Source organism: Trichechus manatus, unplaced genomic scaffold, assembly GCF_000243295.1.
Source record: "Trichechus manatus latirostris isolate Lorelei unplaced genomic scaffold, TriManLat1.0 scaffold00152, whole genome shotgun sequence".
Taxonomy (NCBI): Eukaryota; Metazoa; Chordata; class Mammalia; order Sirenia; family Trichechidae; genus Trichechus; species Trichechus manatus.
The window spans coordinates 237,544-259,331 of record NW_004444088.1 but is presented as its reverse complement, the minus strand read 5'-3'; the positions used below and the strand labels follow the sequence as shown (position 1 = coordinate 259,331).

At 38.1% G+C, this 21,788-nt stretch overlaps 1 protein-coding gene across 14 annotated transcripts in view; it reads left to right on the top strand.

Annotated features, from left to right (window-relative positions):
* The window catches only part of RALYL (RALY RNA binding protein like), an 800,360-nt gene that overhangs the window by 636,320 nt on the left and 142,252 nt on the right, over window positions 1–21,788 (top strand). For all 14 annotated transcript variants that reach the window (XM_023740284.1, XM_023740287.1, XM_023740279.1 and 11 more), the window contains one exon: window positions 18,718–18,793. In XM_023740284.1, coding sequence (XP_023596052.1) covers window positions 18,718–18,793 — 76 coding nt within the window. The remainder of the gene's footprint in view (window positions 1–18,717; window positions 18,794–21,788) is intronic.

The window sequence follows — 21,788 nt, the reverse complement described above, 5'->3', positions numbered from 1 at the left end:
TTTTGACAAGTTTTAGCTTATAAAAAATGTCAAAGAAAAGTACCCTGAGTGGAGGTGTAAAGACAGTACCTGTAAAATATTTGGGCTGAAATATTTACACATTTCAATATAAAAATAGAATTTAGAATATCTTCCATTTACCATAATTGGCTCTGAGCATATCAGTTTCCTCAGTTTAACAATAGGGGAAGTATTTTCTCAATTTAAAAAATACAGTTGACCCTCCATATTCTTGAGTTCCGCACCCCTCAACCAACCTCAGATCCAAAATATTCGGAAAAAAAGAAAATTCCAAAAAGCAAAACTTCTATTTGCCAGGCACCAAGCACTGCGCTGAGTCCGCACAAATGAAGGGATGTGTAGGCATCTCCTGCTGTAGCCTCCTGGCATTTCACAGATCCGCATTCTCTCCCCAGCACTCATCGTTGGAGCATTGTTCACCTCACGTATTGATCCTTCACTACTGGTGTTACATGCACCCTTTGTTTTTGTGAAAAAATGCCTTGTAAAAAGCAATGAAGTGGTCAGAGCAATCCTTCAAAAGCTAAGTGTGAGGGAGTCGAGGAGAGCCAGAGGAAGGAGTTTAAGGCCAGTAAGGGATGACTGGCTAGCTCTGTAAAGTGGTACAGCCTCAAGAACTTCAAGATCACCGGTGAATCAGCATTGGCTGATGCCCAGGCAGCATCGGCTAATGCCCAGGCAGCATCAGCATTCCCAGAAAAGCTCAAGAAACTCAGAGAAGAGAAAGGCAACCTTCTAGAGCAAGTCTTCAGTTGTGATGAAGTAACTATTTACACAGCATTTATATTGTATTAGGTGTTATAAGTAATCTAGAGATGACTTAAAGTATGGCGGAGGATGTGCATGGGTTATATGCACATGTTGTTATGTGCCATGGAGTCGATTCTGACTCATAGCAACCCTATAGGACGGAGGAGAACTGCCCTATAGGGTTTCCAAGAAGTGCCTGGTGCATTCGAACTGCTGAACTTTTGGTTAGCAGCTGTAGCACTTAACCACTACGCCACCAGGGTTTCCTTGCTAATATATAGGTCTTGCCATAGCAATTTTTTTTTAATTGAAAAGTCAAACTAATCTACAGAACATGACGTTTGCAGTGAAACCTCCTAAACGCAGTCTCAGCACCACTACCTATTAGCTGTGTTACCTTGTGCAAAAAATTTTTACTTTCTGAACTTCAGTTTCTGTAACGGAAATTTATAATAAGATCCACAGCACAAGATTATTGTGAGAATTGTTTTTTTGAACGTGATGGAAGTTTGATTAACTGTTAAATGATATACAAATGCTAGCTACTATCATAAAAAATGACGTTAAGATAACATTACTGTATTCTAAGCCTTTAGAACCCCCATGTGTCTGTCTTTTTGTCGTACTGTGGGGGCTTGCATGCTGCTGTGATGTTGAGAGCCACCGGTACCCAGATACCAGCAGGGGCACCCATGGTGGACAGGTTTTAGCTGAGCTTCCAGAATAAGACAGACTAGAAAGAAGGACCCAGCAGTCTAGTTCTGAAAAGAATTAGCCAGTGAAAACCTTGTGAATAGCAGTGGAACATTGTCTGATATAGTGCTGGAAGATAGGCCCCCCAGGTTGGAGGGTACTCAAAAGACAACTGGTCGACCTTAATGATGTGGATGGAGTCAAACTTTCGGGACCTGCATTTGCTGATGTGACACGACTCAAAATGAGAAGAAACAGCTGCAAACATCCATTAATAATCGGAACATGGAATGTACGAAGTTTGAATCTGGGAAAATTGGAAATCGCCAAAAATGCAATAGAACGCATAAACATCAATATCCTAGGCATTAGTGAAGTGAAATGGACTGGTATTGGCCATTTTGAATCGGACAGCCATATGATCTACTATGCCAGGAATGACAACTTGAAGACGAATGGCATTGCATTAATCGTCAAACAGAACATTTCAAGATCTATCCTCAAGTACAACGCTGTCAGTGATAGGATAATATCCATACGCCTACAAGGAAGACCAGTTAATATAACTATTATTCAAATTTATGCACCAACCACTAAGACCAAAGATGAAGAAATTGAAGATTTTTACCAGCTTCTATAGTCTGAAATTAATTGAACATGCGATCAGATGCATTGATAATTACTGGTGATCGGAATGCGAAAGTTGGAAACAAAGTAGAAAGATCGGTGGTTGGAAAACATGGCCTTGGTGGTAGAAATGATACCGGAGTTCGCATGATAGAATTTTTCAAGACCAATGACTTCTTCATTGCAAATACCTTTTTTCACCAACATAAACGACAACTATACACATGGACCTCGCCAGACGGAATACACAGGAGTCAAATCGACTACATCTGTGGAAAGAGATGATGGAAAAGCTCAATATCATCAGTCAGAATAAGGCCAGGGACTGACTGTGGAACAGACCATCAATTGCTCATATGCAAGTTCAAGTTGAAACTGAAGAAAATTAAAACAAGTCCATGAGAGCCAAAATACGACCTTGAGTATATCTCACCTGAATCTAGAGGCCGTCCTAAGAATAGACTTGATGCATTGAACACTAATGACTGAAGACCAGACGAGTTGTGGAATGACATCAAGGATATCATACATGAAGAAAGCAAGAGGTCATTAAAATACACGAAAGAAAGAAAAGACCAAAATGGATGTCAGAAGAGAATATGAAACTTGCTCTTGAAGGTCTAGTAGCTAAAGCAAAAGGAAGAAATGATGAAGTAAAAGAACTGAACAGAAGATTTCAAAGGGCAGCTCGAGAAGACAAAGTGTTATAATGACATGTGCAAAGAGCTAGAGATAGAAAACCAAAAGGGAAGAACACGCACGGCATTCTTCAAGCTGAAAGAACTGAAGAAAAAATTCAAGCCTCGAGTTGCAATACTGAAGGATTCTATGGGGAAAATATTAAACGATGCAGGAAGCATCAAAAGAAGATGGAAAGAATATACACAGTCATTATATCAAAAAGAATTGGTCGACGTTCAACCATTTCAAGAGGTAGCATATGATCAGGAACCGATGGTACTGAAGGAAGAAGTCCAAGCTGCACTGAAGGCATTGGCGAAAAACAAGGCTCCAGGAATTGACGGAATATCAATTGAGATGTTTCAACAAATGGATGCAGTGCTGTAAGTGCTCACTCGTCTATGCCAAGAAATTTGGAAGACAGCTACCTGGCCAGCCGACTGGAAGAGATCCGTATTTATGCCTATTCCCAAGAAAGGTGATCCAACCGAATGTGGAAATTATTGAACAATATCATTAATATCACATGCAAGTAAAATTTTGCTAAAGATCACTCAAAAGTGGCTGCAGCTGTATGTCAACAAGGAACTGCCAGAAATTCATGTTGGATTCAGAAGAGGACATGGAACCAGGGATATCATTGCTGATGTCAGATGGATCCTGGCTGAAAGCAGAGAATACCAGAGAGATGTTTACCTGTGTTTTATTGGCTATGCAAAGGCATTTGATTGTGTGGATCGTAACAAGTTACGGACAGCATTGTGAAGAATGGAAATTCCAGAACACTTAATTGTGCTCATGAGGAACCTATATACAGATCAAGAGACAGTCGTTCGGACAGAACAAGGGGATACTGCGTGGTTTAAAGTCAGGAAAGGTGTGCGTCAGAGTTGCATCCTTTCACCATACCTATTCAGTCTGTATGCTGAGCAAATAATCCGAAAAGCTGGACTATATGAAGAAGAAAGGGGCATCAGGATTGGAGGAAGACTCATTAACAACCTGTGATATGCAGATGACACAACCTTGCTTGCTGAAAGTGAAGAGGACTTGAAGCACTTACTGGTGAAGATCGAAGAACACAGCCTTCAGTATGGATTATACCTCAACATAAAGAAAAACAAAGATCCTCACAACTGGACCAATAAGCAACATCATGATAAACGGAGAAAAGATTGAAGTTGTCAAGGATTTCATTTTACTTGGATCCACAATCAACACCCATGAAAGCAGCAGTCAGGAAATCAAAAGACACATTGCACTGGACACGTCTGCTGCAAAAGACCTCTTTAAAGTGTTGAAAAGCAAAGATGTCACCTTGAAGACTAAGGTGCGCCTGACCCAAGCCATGATATTTTCAATCGAGTCATATGCATTGAAAAGCTGGACAATGAATAAGGAAGACCAGAGAAGAAATGACACCTTTGAATTGTGGTGTTGGTGAAGAATATTGACTATACCATGGACTGCCAAAAGAACAAACAAATCTGTCTTGGAAGAAGTACAAACAGAATGCTCCTCAGAAGGAAGGATGGTGAGATTACATACTTTGGTCACGTCAGGAAGGATCAGTCCCTGGAGAAGGACATCATGCTTGGTAAAGTACAGGGTCAGTGAAAAAGAGGAAGACACTCAATGAGGTGGATTGACACAGTGGTTCCAACAATGGGCTCAAGCATAACGATTCTGAGCATGGCCTAGGACTGGTCAGTGTTTCGTTCTGTGGTGCATGGTGTCGCTATGAGTTGGAACCTATTTGACGGCACATAACAACAACAAGCCTTTAGAAAAGTGTTTTTCAAATTTCTTCCCTAAAAGCTTTATTTTTCTGCTCAGAATTCTAAGTGTTTTTTGAAACACTTTAAAAAATAAAATCCTTAAAAATAATTGAATGGAAGTTTTTAGCTAAATGTCTTATATTCCAGTGCTTTTCAAACTTGTCCTTGCATGGGAATTACCTGGGGGTCTTGTCCAAATGAAAATCATGATTCATTAGGTCTGAGATAAAAGGAGCCCTGGTGGTGCAATGGTTAAGCCCTTGACGGCTTCTGGAAAAGGCTGCCATTTGAACCCACCCGCCACTCCACAGGAGAAAGATGTGTCAGTCTGTTTTCATAAAGGTTACAGTCTTGGAAACCCAATGGGGCAGTTCTACTCTGTTCTGTAGGGTCGATATGAGTTCAACTCAACTCGACAGGGCACAGCAAAACAGGGCTGGGATGAGGCCTGTGTTCTGTATTTCTAACAGGCTCCTAGATGATGCTGAGGCTGCTTTGCAAACCCCACTTTGAGTAGAAGAGCTGTATGCTACTCTCCACATAAAAGACAATTATCTTCCTAACATTAACTTTGGCATTTCATTATTTTTTTGAATTATAAAGTACCTAGCAATGCACTGAATACAAAATTACCCACAAAAAGGACGTGAAAACATAAAGTTTATATATGCACATATGAAAAGACAGAAATTAGAAAAAAAGGAGAACAAAATGAAGCAGTACCCAGATCTTAGGGTCTGCTTTATTTCACTGATGTAAATCTGAAACCCCCAAGGAAAAATAATATTCAAACTATCTGTGGACTGAATTTTTCTCTCCTTAAGAAATATTATATCCTCAAGTATGAAAGTAAATAAACACTTGGAAATTAATAATGCATTAATAATGAACATATGGCTAAGATTGTTTTTCACCAAGTCCTGTGGGTCTTCATTTCATAATAGTTGCCTCTGTTGTTTGTAGTGTCAATAGATCATGAAGTGTATGTGTAAACTTGTTAGGCAAAGCCCTAAACATATTCAGGGCACTACTGGTGAAATTCCTTGGAATTTTATGTTTGATTCACTTGGTTTCTGGAGTCTTTCTCTCTTAATAAAACATGTGGTCCTTCCTTTTTACCTTTTTAGAGATAAAGACATTCTTGGAATATAGAAAAATCTCTTCAAAAAATTACTCCATGATTGCAAAAGAGAGTAAAGTGATAGAACAAAATAAAACCTACACAAGTTGAAAGTTTAAGGAATTAAGTAAATTCAGATTTGATAATCATTACCTTTTGGTGATATGTGAACTGTGTGAAGGTGTGTTTGTGTTCCCTGCTGATTATCTTTAAACCACACATTGATTAAATATGCACCGAAAACACAAAGTAGCAACAAGTTTCATGGTCATTTATGCTTCAAGGCAAATTGAAGTTATTTTGTTAGTTAGCTGATAGGAGTTTTGATGGGAAATGCAAAACAAAGCAACCAATCAATCAAAACAACAGAAACAGTTCTCTATAGCTCAACTAGTAGAACTGAAGCTTTTAGTAGAGTTTGCTGGGAGATGTGGTTCTAGGAAACCTTTCATATTAGTCCTGGTGTCATGGGAAGAAACCACCTCGTGTACTAAGAACAGGCCATTAATGGCACCCTCAGTAATAGAAGCGGGGCACCATAGTCCAAACCACATAGCTTGCATCTTTATTATAACACTTGTCGAATTTACTACAGTTAACTGCAGGTTTGTCTTTCTCTGAAATCTCCTTGAGCACAAAAACAATGTTCGCATTTTTAACCAGTGCCTAGCACAGTGCCTGCAAGTTCAGTAATTATTTGATAAATAAAAATAAATAATCCATGCCATTTTTTATTTTGTTCGTAATATACCCATTGAACAAAACAGTAAATAAAAACGGCAGCCAAATATAGGTGTCCACTTTTTTTCACTTCATTATTTTCTATTGGCAGAAAAAGCAGGTTCAGTCTAAATAAATCACATACAATGATCAGATTTACCAAGTAATTAGTAAGAAGTTCATGTTTCCCCTTTTATCACCCTTGCAGACACAACCTGGGGGCACAGAGTATTTCCTGGTAACAAATGGGAATCTGGTCAACCAGTCATCTTCACGTTAGCATTCTAATAACCAGAGGCTAACGTGCCATAATGCTGTGTCAGAACTAATTTATGCAACTATGTCCAAAGACACATTATAATGGTCACAATTCAATGACTGCCCAGTAAAATTAGACTACAGTTTCATTTTCGTAACTGAATATTTTAACATACTGTTAAAGCCATCTTTCAAGTGTTAGAACTAGCTTTGATTCTGTGAAGGGAAAAACAAGAAGATTAGAAAGTCATTTACTTTTGTAAAAAATTGACTTCACTCTCAGCTCTAGGATCAAATTACTTCACATGCTCATATTTTAGAGCACAGGTGGACTCTACGTGTATTTGCAAGCCAGGTGCATTTTTTCCCTCAGCGTGAAAGCACCTCTATGCAACTCCAGCAAACCACAGGTTCATGAAACTACCCGGCCAAGGAATTTGAGGCAGCTCAGTTCAGAGTCGGATGTACTTCTCCCCACTGCTGCTCGACAAATTTCCCTACCAGACCAAAACTAGTTGCCAAAGAGTCGATTCTGACTTATGGAGACGCTTGTGTGTCAGAGCAGAACTGTGCTCCGTAGTGTTTTCAAAGGCTGATTTTCGGAAGTAGATTTTTTCAGGCATTTCTTCCAAGGCACCTCTGGGTGGACTGGAACCTCCACTCTTTCAGTTAGCAGCTGAGCGAATCAACCGTTTGCACCACCCAGGGACTCCAATATCTCTACCAAAAAACAAACAAACCCTTTGCTGTCAAGTGGATTCTGACTCATAGTGACCCTATAGGGACATATACCCTATAGGGTAGAGTAGAACTGCCCCACAGAGTTTCCTAGCCTGTAAATCTTTGTAGGAGCCGACCGCCACATCTTTCTCCTGCTGAGCGGCTGGTAGGTTCGAACTGTGGACTTTCAGATTAGCGGCAGTACTTAACCAGTGCGCCATCAGGCCTCCTGGATATCTCTCCAGCCTTCCTTTAGTCACATATCTGCCCCCATGCTGGCCAAGCTCCGGTGGACTCAGAAGTCATTGCTTTACAGGGCGCTTTCCACAACCTAACCAGACATGATGGCATAGAATGTATAACATCTGAACTCTAGTTTACAGGAACGAGATGTAGTAGGGAAAGTTCTGAACTCTGAGCCTGGTGGAATTTCAGGTCAGCTCTGCTGCTGACCCTCAGATGGTCGGCTCCTCCAGGGCAGGGACAGGCTCTCCCTGCTCCTAGTAGTTAAGTGCCTGACACACGGGCTGTGCTCAGTGATGAAGACTGTTGTAGTGAACTGAGCTAACAATATTATTATGAAAGCCATTTAATTTCCCGGTATCTCAACATCTTTATACATGCAGTGGGAATAATCATTCCTGCTCTGCTTATTTCACAGGATTGTTCTGAGATCTAAACTAATAATAACTGCGAAAACACTTTAATAGTATGGCACTTATACTTGGGTAATGTATGGTTATATCCATTCACTTGTCAAGTATAACAGACTAGTTTCTTTATCTCTGGAATTTTTATTCAACGAAATAGTCATGAATCCTTAAATCTTGTAAATATGAACAATAAAAGATTTAGAATGACTTTTCCTGGCAGTCTATATGCTATGGCTGAATTATTTAGACTTTTATTTAAACCTGGGGGAGAAAAAAAATCCTAAGTATAAAGATTTTCTTTTTAACCAATTCTTTTAGAAAAATATTTATTTTTGTTTCTCCCATCTAGAAGTTAGGATTGCTGTTTGTATGCCCTGTTATGCTATAAGTTATACATCAATTCAATATCAAGGTTAAATTTCTCTATAAAATGACAATGCCAGCAGGAATGGTTACTGTCAGAGTAGTAAGTATCAGCTTATCATGGTAGTGTAACTGTTATGTCATTTAAAAGATTAAATTAATTTTTAAGTGAGAATACTCCAGACTGATTACAGGAAAGTTAATGCAAAATATTTCTGTGAATTTTTCAAAGTATGTCATAAACCAGTGTTCTGGGAGAGCTTTGTTCTGCTGGAAATGCCTTCTAAAAAATTTTTTCTGTTCACAAATATATCAGAACATTTGAGTTAAACATAATATGTTTCTGTTTTGCAGAGTTATATTTGTGAATATGCAGTGCAAATATCCAAGAAGGGATATATTATAGCATTTTTACAGAACTTATTTGTTGGCAACATACCTATTAACATCTTCCAGAAACATTGTTCAGATGAACAACACTTTAGGAAATGTGTTGACAAAATGTTTGCTTAGACACCTACAACCCATACAAAGATATGCCTTCTGGCCTGTGTGAATTTAATTGATCAGCAGATTTTTTGAGTGTCTACTGGATAAACAACACTGTCCTAGGTACTGAAGTTGAGTGAACCTATCATTGTCCGTTAGAAGTCCAGAGTCAAAGGGCACAGATAGCTGGTAGTCAGCATCGCTGGAATGATGTAATGAAGCGAAATGAAGATGAAACTAGGGAGAAGTAACATCTGTCTGGGTGTAGAATTGGAGGTATCTTCTCAAGAGTCAAAAGCATGAATTATTAGAATGCTGTTACTATCATTTTTATTAGTATGCTGACAAGGGTTGGTCAAATAAATATACTTACATGTGTTATTTCTGAGGATGACACTTTAGAACAGTACCTGTCTACATTTGCCTCATCGCATTTGCCTCAAATCAAAATACGTTCAGCTCATTGATTTGTTTCAGTTCTGTAACTTTATCGTTATTTTTGGCATGGTATAATGATACCGCTTACTTAGTTGAAAAATACAGAAGAAAAGAAATTGGCTGAATTTTTTAGAACTTTTTTTTCACTTAATACATTTTTAAGTAATTTACTGTGAAAATATATAGTTAGTAACCCAACAGGATATTTTTCAATTGTTTGAATCCAAGGTGTAATATTACAAGGCTAATTTTTGCAGCAAATGTTCATTTATGCCTCATATCTTTTCATGCTAACTTGAAATGTTGAAACCTTGAAATAGAAATAGAGTCTCTACTCCATCAGCCTCTTTACTGGTCTTACAGAGGCTCACAGAGTTATATATGTATAAAATGTGCACACCCCTCCTCTCTCCACGGAGACGTACCAACTCCAGCCATCTCCTAGCCAGGGAGTTCTTTTCTGCTTTGTCCCTCTGACTGTGATAGAGGAGGAAGTTCCGTGATACGTAGCACATGCAAACAGAAATAAGCCTATCGACAAACTTCTTTCAAATTGTGCTTACCTGGTTTTACCAACCCTTGCCACGAGAATAGGATTCTAATAGATTAGAATATGAGTCTAATAGCCAGGGTCCACCAACTTGAAATATTAGTACCTCTATAGGTGCCTCTTCATAATAACTAGGAATTTAACTAGAACTTGTGGAATATGCCAAAAGCATTTGTTGAGAATGACTAAACCCACACCTTCTCTTGAGGATAACATGCTATTGCTGTTGTTGTTAGGTGCCATTGAGTTGGTTCCAACTAATAGCAATCCAGTGTACAGCAGAAGGAAACACTCCCCAGTCCTGCACCATCCTCACAATCATTGCTATGTTTGAGCCCACTGTTGCAGCCACTGTGTCAATCCATCTCATTGAGGGACTTCCTCTTTTTCGCTGACCTTCTGCTTTTCCCCTTGATCAAGCATGGTGTCCTTCTCCAGGAACTGGTCCCTCTTAATAACATGTCCAAAGTAAGCAAGACGAAGTCTCACTATTCACACTTCTAAGGACCATTCTGGCTGTACTTCTTCAAAGATTGGTTTGTTTGTTCTTTTGGCAGTCCATGATATGTTCATAATTCAAAGGCATCAGTTCTTCTTCAGTCTTCCTTATTGCTTGTCCAGCCTTTGCAAGCATATGAGGTGATTGAAAACACTATGGCTTGGATCAGGTACAGCTTAGTCCTTAAAGTGACACCTTTGCTTTTCAACACTTTAAAAAGGTCTTTTGCAGAAGATTTGCCCAATGCAATACGTCATTTGATTTCCTGACTGCTAGTTCCATGGGCGTTGATTATGAATCCAAGTCAGATGAAATCCTTGCCAACTTCAGTATTTTTTCCGCTTACTATGATATTGCTTATTATTGCTTATCAGAATTTTTGTTTTCATTATGAGTCGGAATCGACTCAATGGCAACAGGTATGGTATGTTGAGGCATAATCCATACTGAAGGCCGTGGTCTTTGATCTTCATTAGTAAGTGCTTCAAGTCCTCTTCACTTTCAGCAAGCAAGGTTGTGTCATCTGCATATTGAAGGTTGTTAATGAATCTTCCTCCAATATTAATGCTGCGTTCTTCTTCATATAGTCCAGCTTCTCAGGTTATTTGCTCAGCATACAGCTTGAATAAGTATGGTGAAAGGATACAACCCTGACACACACCTTCCTGATTTTAAACCACGTAGCTTTGTTCTGTTTGAACGACTGTCTCTTGATCTATGTACAGATTCCTCATGAGCACAATTAAAATGTTCTGCAATTCCCATTGTTTCCAACGGTACCATAATTTGTTATGATCCATACAGTTGAATGCCTTTGCATAGTCAATAAAACACAGGTAAACATCTTTCTGGTATTCTCTGCTTTCAGCCAAGATCCATCTGACATCAGCAATAATATGTCTCATTCCATATCCTCTCCTGCATCTGGCTTGAATTTCTGTCACTTCCCTGTTGATGTACTGCTGCAACCGTTTTTGAAGTATGTTCACAAAATTTTTCTTGTGTGTGATACTAATGATTGAGGATAGCATAATCTAAACATTAGTGTTGGGTGTGAATCTCTTTGCAAACTTGGGGATTAAAAAATTTATTTTCTGTATCTCAATGTTTATGCCAAGGTTCCTATCCAGTGAGAGTGACTGAAAACTGAAACTTGGTCATCATTCTCTCTCCCACGCTGTCTGGTGGGTAACTTACACAGTGCCAGAGCTATCAGGGGAAGCAACCTCAGGAGGCCTATCTGTCACTGACCGCAGAGTTTACTGCTAAGACACCCATTAGCCCTGTTGATATGGTCTCTTCTAGGCCAACAGCTCTTGAGACATGTAAGCATGAGCCTTGGCTTCCAACTAAGTGGGTTTGTTCTGAAGTCATAACTGAATCTTATGACATTCCACCCAAAGGAAATGCGTGTTCTTCCAGACTCTGACTATATGTTAACTAAGATTAAGTGAGCTTGCTGTCCACTGACCCTTCTCCCTTTACTACATCAGCCCCCTTTCACCTCCTCCCCTCCCCCCCACCTCGGTCTTCTAATAACAGGTGACCTTTAACATAGTAGAGCAAAATACATAAATTTTCATATCTACTTATAAATTTCTAAGTATTCAATGGAAAATTCTGCATTTGAACACTGTTCAATGTTTGATAAGTACAAAGGATTTTCTTCTACCTTTTTAAGTACCTTTGAAGAGATGCTGATGTCTGGAAATACTGAGTTTAACAGTCTTCCATGAAGGGCTTATTATTGCATGAACAGGCTGTCAAACTCCTAAGTGTATTTCAGAACCACTGACACTATATTACAAAAAAACAAAAACAAAATGAACTTCATAATATTTTCGCTGACACATTTGTCTCAAGCTTTTTATTTATTTAGTACTTTTACCTTTTCAGTTTAGGAGTCACGGGATCTAAGCAAGAAACACAAAGATTATGTTTTATGACATTTTCATGGACATGTATCCTGTACCATTATTATAAATATTATAAAAATAATAGAAATCTGCATTTTGCTTCATTTGCTATTTTGTTCCAACCCTGTCATACCTGAAAGTTTCAAAAAGTCTCCATCTTGGCTGTGTCTTATTTCAAATCATAACAAGAGTTGTACCCTTCATGATTCATTCTCAAGTCAGCCCTGTACTGAGGATCTCAATTAATATACGTCTCAAATGAGATTTAAAATTCTAATTGGGGTCTTCAGTGATCCCCCATCCAATAATCCACCCCCCATAACTGCTCGTCTTTCCCAGTATACCCCAGCTCACTAACTTTGCTGTAACCACTTATTCACCAAAACCTATTGTCTCTGACCTGAACATTTATCATTACACAATTTACTATTTTTGTTCCCATTTTCTTGTTTATGTCTGTATTAGTTATTACGTAGCTACAAAATAAGATGTATTAAGTACTTAAGTTATAAAGAATAGTGCTATAATGCAAACCCATATTCTAACTACGCAGTTTAAGCAATAATACATTATGACTAACTTAGAAGTCCCTTAGACACTGCTTCCAAAATCCACTACCCCTTCAGAGACAACCTTCATGCTGAATTCAGAGTTTATCTCTGCTTGCTTTTCTTTGGTTTTGTCACAAGTATTTTTATTCCTATATGGTACATTGTTTAATTTTGCATTTTTAATTTACATAAAGGGATTCATACTGACAATATTTTTCTGTGACATAGTTTTTGCCCAACATCATATTCCTGAAATTCATCGGTGCATCAATATTGTTGCCTATGGATCAAATTCACTTTCTGTTTTTTAACTATTGTATAGTATTCCATTGTGTAAATAGACTATAATTTATTTATCCATCTAACTATCAATGGAAATTTGGTTTTTCCCTAGATTTTTTCTGTCCCAGTATACTTCAGTGAATATTCTTGTGTATATCTCATGGTGTACATATACAAGAATTTTTTTTTTTTTTTTGGTACTTACATCCTGGATCATACCGTAAGAACACTTCTAAGTTTGTTAGAAATCACCTAATTATTTTCCAAAATGTTTTTACCAGTTTACACTTACACAAGTGTTCCAGTTGCTCCAAATCCTCAGCAACACTTCATATCGTCAGACTTTGTAAACTGTTAAAAATCCACTGCGTGTCAGTTATACCTCCGGTGGTTTTACTTCACAGTTCCCATTACTAAGGATGGTAACCATCTTTTCATATGTTTATCCACCTTTGTGTTTCCTCTTCTGTGAAGTGCTTTCACTCTTTTTTTCTTAATTTTCTATATGGTGGTTTGTGATATGAATGAATTCCTTGTATATTCTAGAAGTGAATACTTCATCCAGTATGTGTTTCAAAAATCCTGAGCCGGTTTACATCTCTTCTTTTCATTGTCTTTATGTGATTTTCGAAGAACAGAGGTTCTTAATTTTAGTGTAGTAGAATTTATAAATCTTATACTTTCAGGCTAGTTCATTTTATGTTTGGGTTAAGGTTATCTGTTCCTGCTCTGAACTCCTAACGATATTCTCCTGTATTGCCTTCTAAAATGTGATACTTCAGTCTTTCACATTTAGGTTTTTAATCCACTAGTAATTGTTTGTTTTTTTTTGGTGTCATGTAAGGTGGAAGTCCATTTTATACTTGTCCATGTGGATAACTGATGGTTACACTATCATTTATTAAAAAGTCTATACCAGATTTGTGATAGAACTGTGATGCCAATTCTATCATAAATCAGATGTCCATGTATGTATGGGTCCACTTTTTAACTTCATACGAATACTATAGTCTTAATTACTACAGTGTTAAAATAAATCTTGATAATGTAAATTTACCAACTTTGTTCTTTTTTCTCAAGTGTCTCATGACTATTTTTGGCCCTTTTTTTATCATAAAAATTCTAAATCAACTTTTCAAGCTCTGCATACATACAAAAAGAATATTTGGGGATTTATTGAGATTGCATCGACTCAATAAATCCACATGGAAGAATTGATACATTATTATTTTGAGTTGAATTTCTTTGTATTTATGTAAGGTTACTTTAAGATCTTTCAATATAGCTTTATAATTTTCTCCATAAAGGTCTTTCATATTTTTTGATAGATTCAATCCTAGGTAAATTCTGTTTTTATATCATATAAATTATATCTCCTAAAGTTATATTTTAAAAATATTTATTGCTCTGTAGAGATATGCAGTCCATTTATTGCATTAAAAAAAGAAAAAAGAAAAAAAAAACTTTGCCATCTAGTGGATCCCGACCCATAGGGACCCTATGGGACAGAGTAAAGTTTTCCAAGGCTATGGGGCAGCTCTGCTCTGTCCTATAGGGTTGTTTTGAGTTGGAATTGAGTCGATGGTTTGGTTTGGAAGCAGACTTTCGTATCTTTCTCCTACTGAGTGGCTGATGGGTTCCAACCACTGACCTTTTGGTTAGCAGCCTGGCGCTTAACTACTGTGCTACCGGGGCTCCTTTATTGCATACAGATATGCAATATATTTCTAAACTGTCTTATTGTAATAATCTGTAGGTGCTTTGTTTTTTTTGTGTGGACCTATGTCATCTTTGGCAATTAAGGGCAGTTTTGTTTCTTCACGCCCATTTCTAATTTTGTCTTCTTGTCTTACTGCACTGACCAGGATGTCTGGTACGATGTTATTTAGAGGTGATGATAGCAGATGCGCTTTAAAGTCCCTGAGATCAGATTAAAGGAATTGCGTCTAATGTCTCACCATTAAGCATGATGTTTACTGTAGGGTTTTTGTAGATATCCTTTATTGGGTAAGGAAGTTACCTTCTCTTCCTAGGTGTTAAGGATTTTATCACATGTGGATATCTAATTAGCTGATCATATACTTCATCTCCTTTATTCTGGGCAGTCTCCTGTCTCCTCTGACCCACACGGACATGTAAACTAAAGCTCAAGTTCTGGCTTCAACAAATGTCTTCAGGGAAGCAGTTCAGTGTTCCACTTCCATCTGAGTTTCCGCTTTCATGTGGACGTAGGCTTCTGAGAACTCCTTACTTTCTTACTAGCTCAATGTTGTGTTTTTCTTAAAGAACTACATTTATATTTTATGCATCATTTTTGGTTGTTTCCAGTGATGGGTGGTTCAGTGTATTCAACTGTGTGTTAGAAATAGTAGGCTTCTCTTTTCTGTCAAAATAATGTCTCTCACTTCTTTTACAGCTTTTCTTAAATTCATCTCCTGTAGATTTTCTTTGTTTAATCTTTTGGGAAATTTAACTGTCCTCAATCTATTAATTAACTATTAATTATTTTGTTTTCCAAATCTCTTCCACCCAACGGTCCAATTTCTTAATAGTTTTACACATTTTTTTAAAGATTGAGGTTGGTCGTTGTATGCATATACCGTTTTTGTCATGTACTTAACCATTTTCTTGTCTTATCTCAGAGACTATCGTATTTTCAGTTCATGAAAAAAGGCCGTGCTCTCTTCCTTTTCTGTGACCCTAGCATTCTGTAAGGAACCTGGTGGCGCAATGGTTACGCACTCCACTGCTAACTGAATGGTTGGTAACTCAACTCACCCAGCTGCGCTGCAGGGGAAACCTGACAATCTACTTCCTTAAAGATCACAGTCAAGAAAACCCTATGGGGTGGTTCTGCTGTGTTACATAGGGTTACTATGAGTTGAAATTGGCTAGATAGCTTCCAACAACAACAGAATTCTATAACTGCACATTCTGTCTGCTGTGTGTACTTCATTCATCCCGCGGCAAACATTACATGCTTTGCAAGTCCATCCTTCTAGTTTCCTTTTCTATACAGGAAATTTATGCAATCATACATGAGAAATTTAACAATCCCCCCTTATGAACAAGACTCTATCCATGCAAATGTTTACTCATTCTGAGAAATTTGACCAAAAAAAAAAAAAATCAGAAGCCTATCTCATTCTGTTTCTCTCAGCCTCTCTTTTTTAGCACTACTGATTCCCTTTACTTGGCTCTATTTATTTCCCATAGTACTTATCATCTTCTAATATGTTATGTATTTTTCTTATAGAGTATATTTGTTGTTTACTCTCTCTCTCCTCCCAGTACAGGGTAAGTTCCATGAAGGCAGGGATCTAAGTCTTTTTTATTTTTGCAGAACGTATAGGAGTCAGTGGCGTCTCTAAAGGGTCTCAGGGAGTGTGGACTGAACCGGTAACCCTGCCAGAGGGGATGACGCCAAAATAACTGTCTATGAATATATTACTGTAGTTGGTTAGAACAACAAAAACACTTTTCATAAACTCAGCTTGTTGTGGTGGTTGTTGTTGGGTGCCCTTGAGTTAGTTCTGATTCATAGGGACCCTGTCTATATACAACGGAACAAAACACTGCCCGGTCCTGGGTCATTTTCATAATCTTTGTTATGCTTGAGCCTGTTGTTGCAGCCACTGTGTCAGTCCATCTTGTTGAGGGTCTTCCTCTAATTCACTGACCCTCTACTTTACTAAGCATGATATCCTTCTCCAGGGACTGGTCCCTCCTGATAACATGTCCAAAGTATGTGAGACAAGTCTCGACATCCTTGCCTCTAAGGAACATTCTGGCTGTCCTTCTTCCAAGACAGATTTGTTTGTTCTACTGGTAGTCCAGAGTATATTCAATATTCTTCACCAACACGATAATTTAAAGGCATCAATTCTTTTTTGGTCTTCCTTGTTCATTGTCCACCTTTCACATGCATGTGAGGCAATTGAAAATACCATGGCTTGGATCAGGTGCACCTTAGTTCCTTAACATGATATCTTTGCTTTTCAACACTTTAAAGAGGTCTTTTGCAGCAGATTTTCCCAATGCAATATGTCGTTTGATCTTTTTTTTATTGTTGTAATTAAATGAAGTTTACATTCCAAGTTAGTCTCCCATACAAATTTCTTTTTTTACATGCATTGTTATGAGACCCCAACCGCTCACCCCATTCTGAGATAGCACACTCCTCCCCTCCACCCCTGATTCCCCATAAACATTCAACCAGCTCCTAACCCTCTCTGCCTTCCCATCTCACCTCTGGACAGAAGCCGCCCCTTTGGTCTCTTGTATCTACTTGACTAAGAGGCACATTCTTCACGAGTATCTCTTTATGTCCCACAGTCCAATCCAATCCCTGTCTGAAGAGTTGGCCTCAGAAATTGTTTTATTTCTGGGGTGATAGAGAGTCCAGGGGCCATGCTTTCTGGGTCGCCTCCAGTCTCAGTCAGACCATTAAGTCTGGTCTTCTTACTGCAATTTGAGTTCTGCATCCCATCGTTCTACTGCTCCACCAGGGTCGTTTGATTCCTTGACTGCTACTTCCATGGGCAGGGATTGTGGATCCAAGTAAAATGAAATCCTTGACAACGTCAGTCTTTTCTCCGTTTATCATGATGTTTCTGTTTGGTCCAGTTGTGAGGATTTTGGTTTTCTTTATGTTTAGGTGTAATCCTACAGAAGACTATAGTCTTTGATAGTCATCAGTAAGTGCTTCAAGTTCTTTTCACTTTAGCAAGCAAGCTTGTGTCATCTGCATATCGCAGGTTACATGTATCAATATACCTACAAGGCTAAAACTCTAGGCTAATTGACTTTTTGAACCTTCTAACTACTCCACTCAGAGCTGTCATTATCACCCAGTTACAGTGATGCTTCAGAGCATATGGTTCCGTCTACACATGCTACAAACACGCACTAAAGCATGCGCTGTTTTCCTTACTGCCCGTGTTTTTATAGTAGTTGATTTTGTCAAATTTTCTGGTGTGTTAGCTACAATATTGTGGTAATTAGTATTTGTGAACCTATATCAATAACTTTTTTGAGAATGAAGTAGTAATTAAAGGAAAAAAAGAAGTGCTATATGGGAATTACAATTTACAAGTTACCTTAGTACAAAAATCATTATTAAGGATATTGTGTGGGGTGATACCGGAAGAGGTCCATGGCGGGAGGGGGAACATGAGTTATCACACTGGGTGACACTAACCCTCGTGACACCACTGATAGGATCCATGGTGGCTCAGTGGTTAACCGATTGGTTACTAACTGAATGGCTGCAGTTCGAACCAACCAGCGACTCCACAGGAGAAAGATGTGGCAGTCTGCTTTCATAAAGATTTAAAGCCTTGGATACTCTATAGGGCAGTCCTGCTCTGTCCTGTAGGGTCACTATCAGTCAGAATTGACTCGACAACAGTGGGTTTTTGTCCCAAGCACCTAAAACAATGCCTGGCATAAATTGAGTGCTCAGTAAATAATTGGTTGAATGAATGAATGGTACAAAACACTGTATGAATGCATAGACAAATGAGAAAAAGTAAAACACTCCATGATTTACTTTTCTCAAATTACTTAATATTTTCTTAATCCATGCTATTTTATTTTATGCTTTCAGATATCAACATGGCAGGGGAACCCAAACCATACAGACCAAAACCTGGAAACAAGAGGCCCCTTTCAGCACTTTATAGGTAAGTAGGCAAGCACTGTTTTACTATATGTCATAGTGAAATTTCTTGCAACTTTATAAGTTATATATCTCCTATAAAACATCAAATATTTTAAAGAGCAATCCTTATTAGCATAAAGTGCTGTAAAGTGCTGATGGTCAAAATATAAATACATCATGCAACACTGGAAAGCATCTTGGATTTCTAACCTTCTTTTGGCTACTTAAACAACCCTTCTACAAGATATGTCTCTAGTGAAAACTAACAAAAATCTCTAATGACTCTACCTGCCAGGTGGTGGAAAGGTCAGTATTTGAGTACCCAATGCATGAGTTTCTGTTTTCACTTAGGTGTAGGCTGCTGAGAACTCCTTACTTTTTTCCTAGCTCAATGTTTTGTTTTTAAAGAGATACATTTATATGCAATGCACTGTAGATGTTTTACATATATTGTTTAATTTAATTTTCACAATCCTATGATATAGATATTGCTGTCCTTAGCTTATAGATCAAGAACCTGAGATGTAGTTTTTCAGTGATTATCCCAAGCTCGTGCGTTGGTAGATGATGGCACCAATATTCATGCTCGGGCCTTCTGATGCCATGCCCCCAAGTTCTTTCCACCCTGTCACTCAGCCTCCTTTGTTACAAAGTACATGTTTCTCTCCTCCCCATTTCTCCAAGACAACAAGTACAACCCTTCTCTTCTCCAGAAAGTAATATCCAATTCCTTAAGCCTTTCCTAATGTATTTGAGTCTGAGTCAATTTAACGTCCTGGTCTTTCCGCTCTAGATGCTCTGAATTTGTAAGTATCCAGGTGGATGCACTAGACTAGATTTAGCATCTTTGTTGTTGTGCTTGTACTTATGGTATGTTAAGTAAAATTCAGTTAATTTGGGGAAGATAGAAACTGTAGTAAACTCAGAACTTTCGCTATCACAAAACAGTCACTTTTAAAAAAATCAAGTCCTACAGTCAAGCCATATGTCCCACTTCGTGTACTTTTACCATTGTTTTCTGTGCTGTAAGTGCTGACTTTGCCTCTATCTCTGTTAAATTCCCTTTTGTTAGATTTAGCCAATTGTTCCAGGCTATTGAGATCTCCTATCATCCGTTTATGTGCTCCACTGCCAGATACATATCATCATTCTATCAGTGTCCACATCCAAAAAGCTAATGTAAGTGTTGAGAAAGACCGTGTTTTTCCTGATATCATTTGGATAAAGGAGAATTGAATTATACGTGTAAAAATGTCTTCTATTCTGATATAGTGTAGTCAGAAGAGTGCGCCAAAGAGAGCTTTGAGCAGATGCCTTGTCTTTGTTCTCTGAAAACGAGCATATCTCCTTCTCAGCCACTCATGGCCTCATTTCCCAAACCGTAAACTAAGAGAGATGAAACTAGATGAGCTCTAAGGTCCCATTCATGGCTAATATCACAAAGTTTTCTAATGAATGACTATCAGAGCTTTTAAAATATGTATTTTAACATATTATATTACTCACTTCTATTATTTTGGCCTTTTGAATTTGTTTACCTATGATAAAATTGTTTACATAAAAATGGAAAGCTACAGGACCTAACAAACGTTGATAACTGAATCTCAGGCATCACTGATGTTAGAGAGCAGAGACAAGACACCAGAAAAGGCAAATGACACGTCACCTTGGCTCAGGTAAAGAACAGTTTTTACAAAACTGAGAAACACAAATTATTTTTATTGGATTCATTTTCAAATGCATGCATAGAGCTGCAGCTAATGCATAATATTTGAAAAGCTATATTTTCAATTACTAAAAAAACAAGCTCACAATGGCTTTTTTTCTCATCAAAGAGTCACTACTGACTGTGCAATGATACCAATTTTCTTATCCTTCCTTTTCTCGAATTGTCTTGGTTTTGTTATAAGAATGGACGCTCATGGCAAGAAACAAATATCTTTTTAACTATTATTTCTCTACTAATATATTATGTTGGATTCAAAAGAATTCAATGCAGAATTTCATTTAAATCAGCTATATTGTATACAAATCACAACAGTGAGGAAATGCTTATTTATCCTCTTTTTATTTGTTCGCACAAATTAAGGCTGAGGTACGCTGCAATTGCAAAATGGTAACAAGGGGAAGAAAAAGTAGTGAACATGCAGTTGATAAAGTCCTTTCACATACGTTTTCTCATTCTTACCTAAGCTTACTTAGTAATCCCCTACTGTATGTAGACAAACTGTGTTTTCGTATTCATTATTCATCTGTCCGTCACAGAATTCCACAAGGTTGGTGTTGTATACTTTACTTTACAGATGAGAAAATTAAGCCGCAAAGATGACAAGGGACTTGCCCAAAGTAAAACAATAAGATTACGAACTCAGCTCTGGATTTTAGCCTCCAAGTTCAGTGACCTTTCCACTATATCACAGCTCCCTATATTCACTCACTTGCTACCATCCAAACGACAGGGATTATAAAAAGCAGAGATTTCCAGGCCACCAGAACTAATAATCACTTATACTTCTTTCCATAAATACCATGCAAGCATGTGGCAGAGAAAATATCGTACAGACACTACATAAGAACACCATGTTTACCTCCTACTTGTGGATTGCATAAATGGTTAATCGTTCGGCTATTAACTGAAAGGTTGGCAGTTCAAGTCCACCCAAAAGTGCCTCAGAAGAAAGGCCTGGAGATCTACGTCCAAAAGGTCACAGCTATTGAAAATCCTGTGGAGCGCAGTTCTACTCTGAAACACATGGAGTTACCATGAGTTGGAATCAACTCAATGGCAACTGGTTTGGTCTTGGTTTTTGTACGACTGTAGGGCACAGGTTTTGACACCAGAGTGAAACTAAATCTTGGCTCCATCAACTCTAGTTTCCATGTTGTTGTGGTTGTTATGTGCTGTCGAGCCAATTCCCACTCACAGTGACCCTCCCTGTAGGACAAAGTAGAACTGCCCCATAGGGTTTTCTAGGGTTTTCTTTATGGCAGCAGATTGCCACATCTTTCTCTTGCAG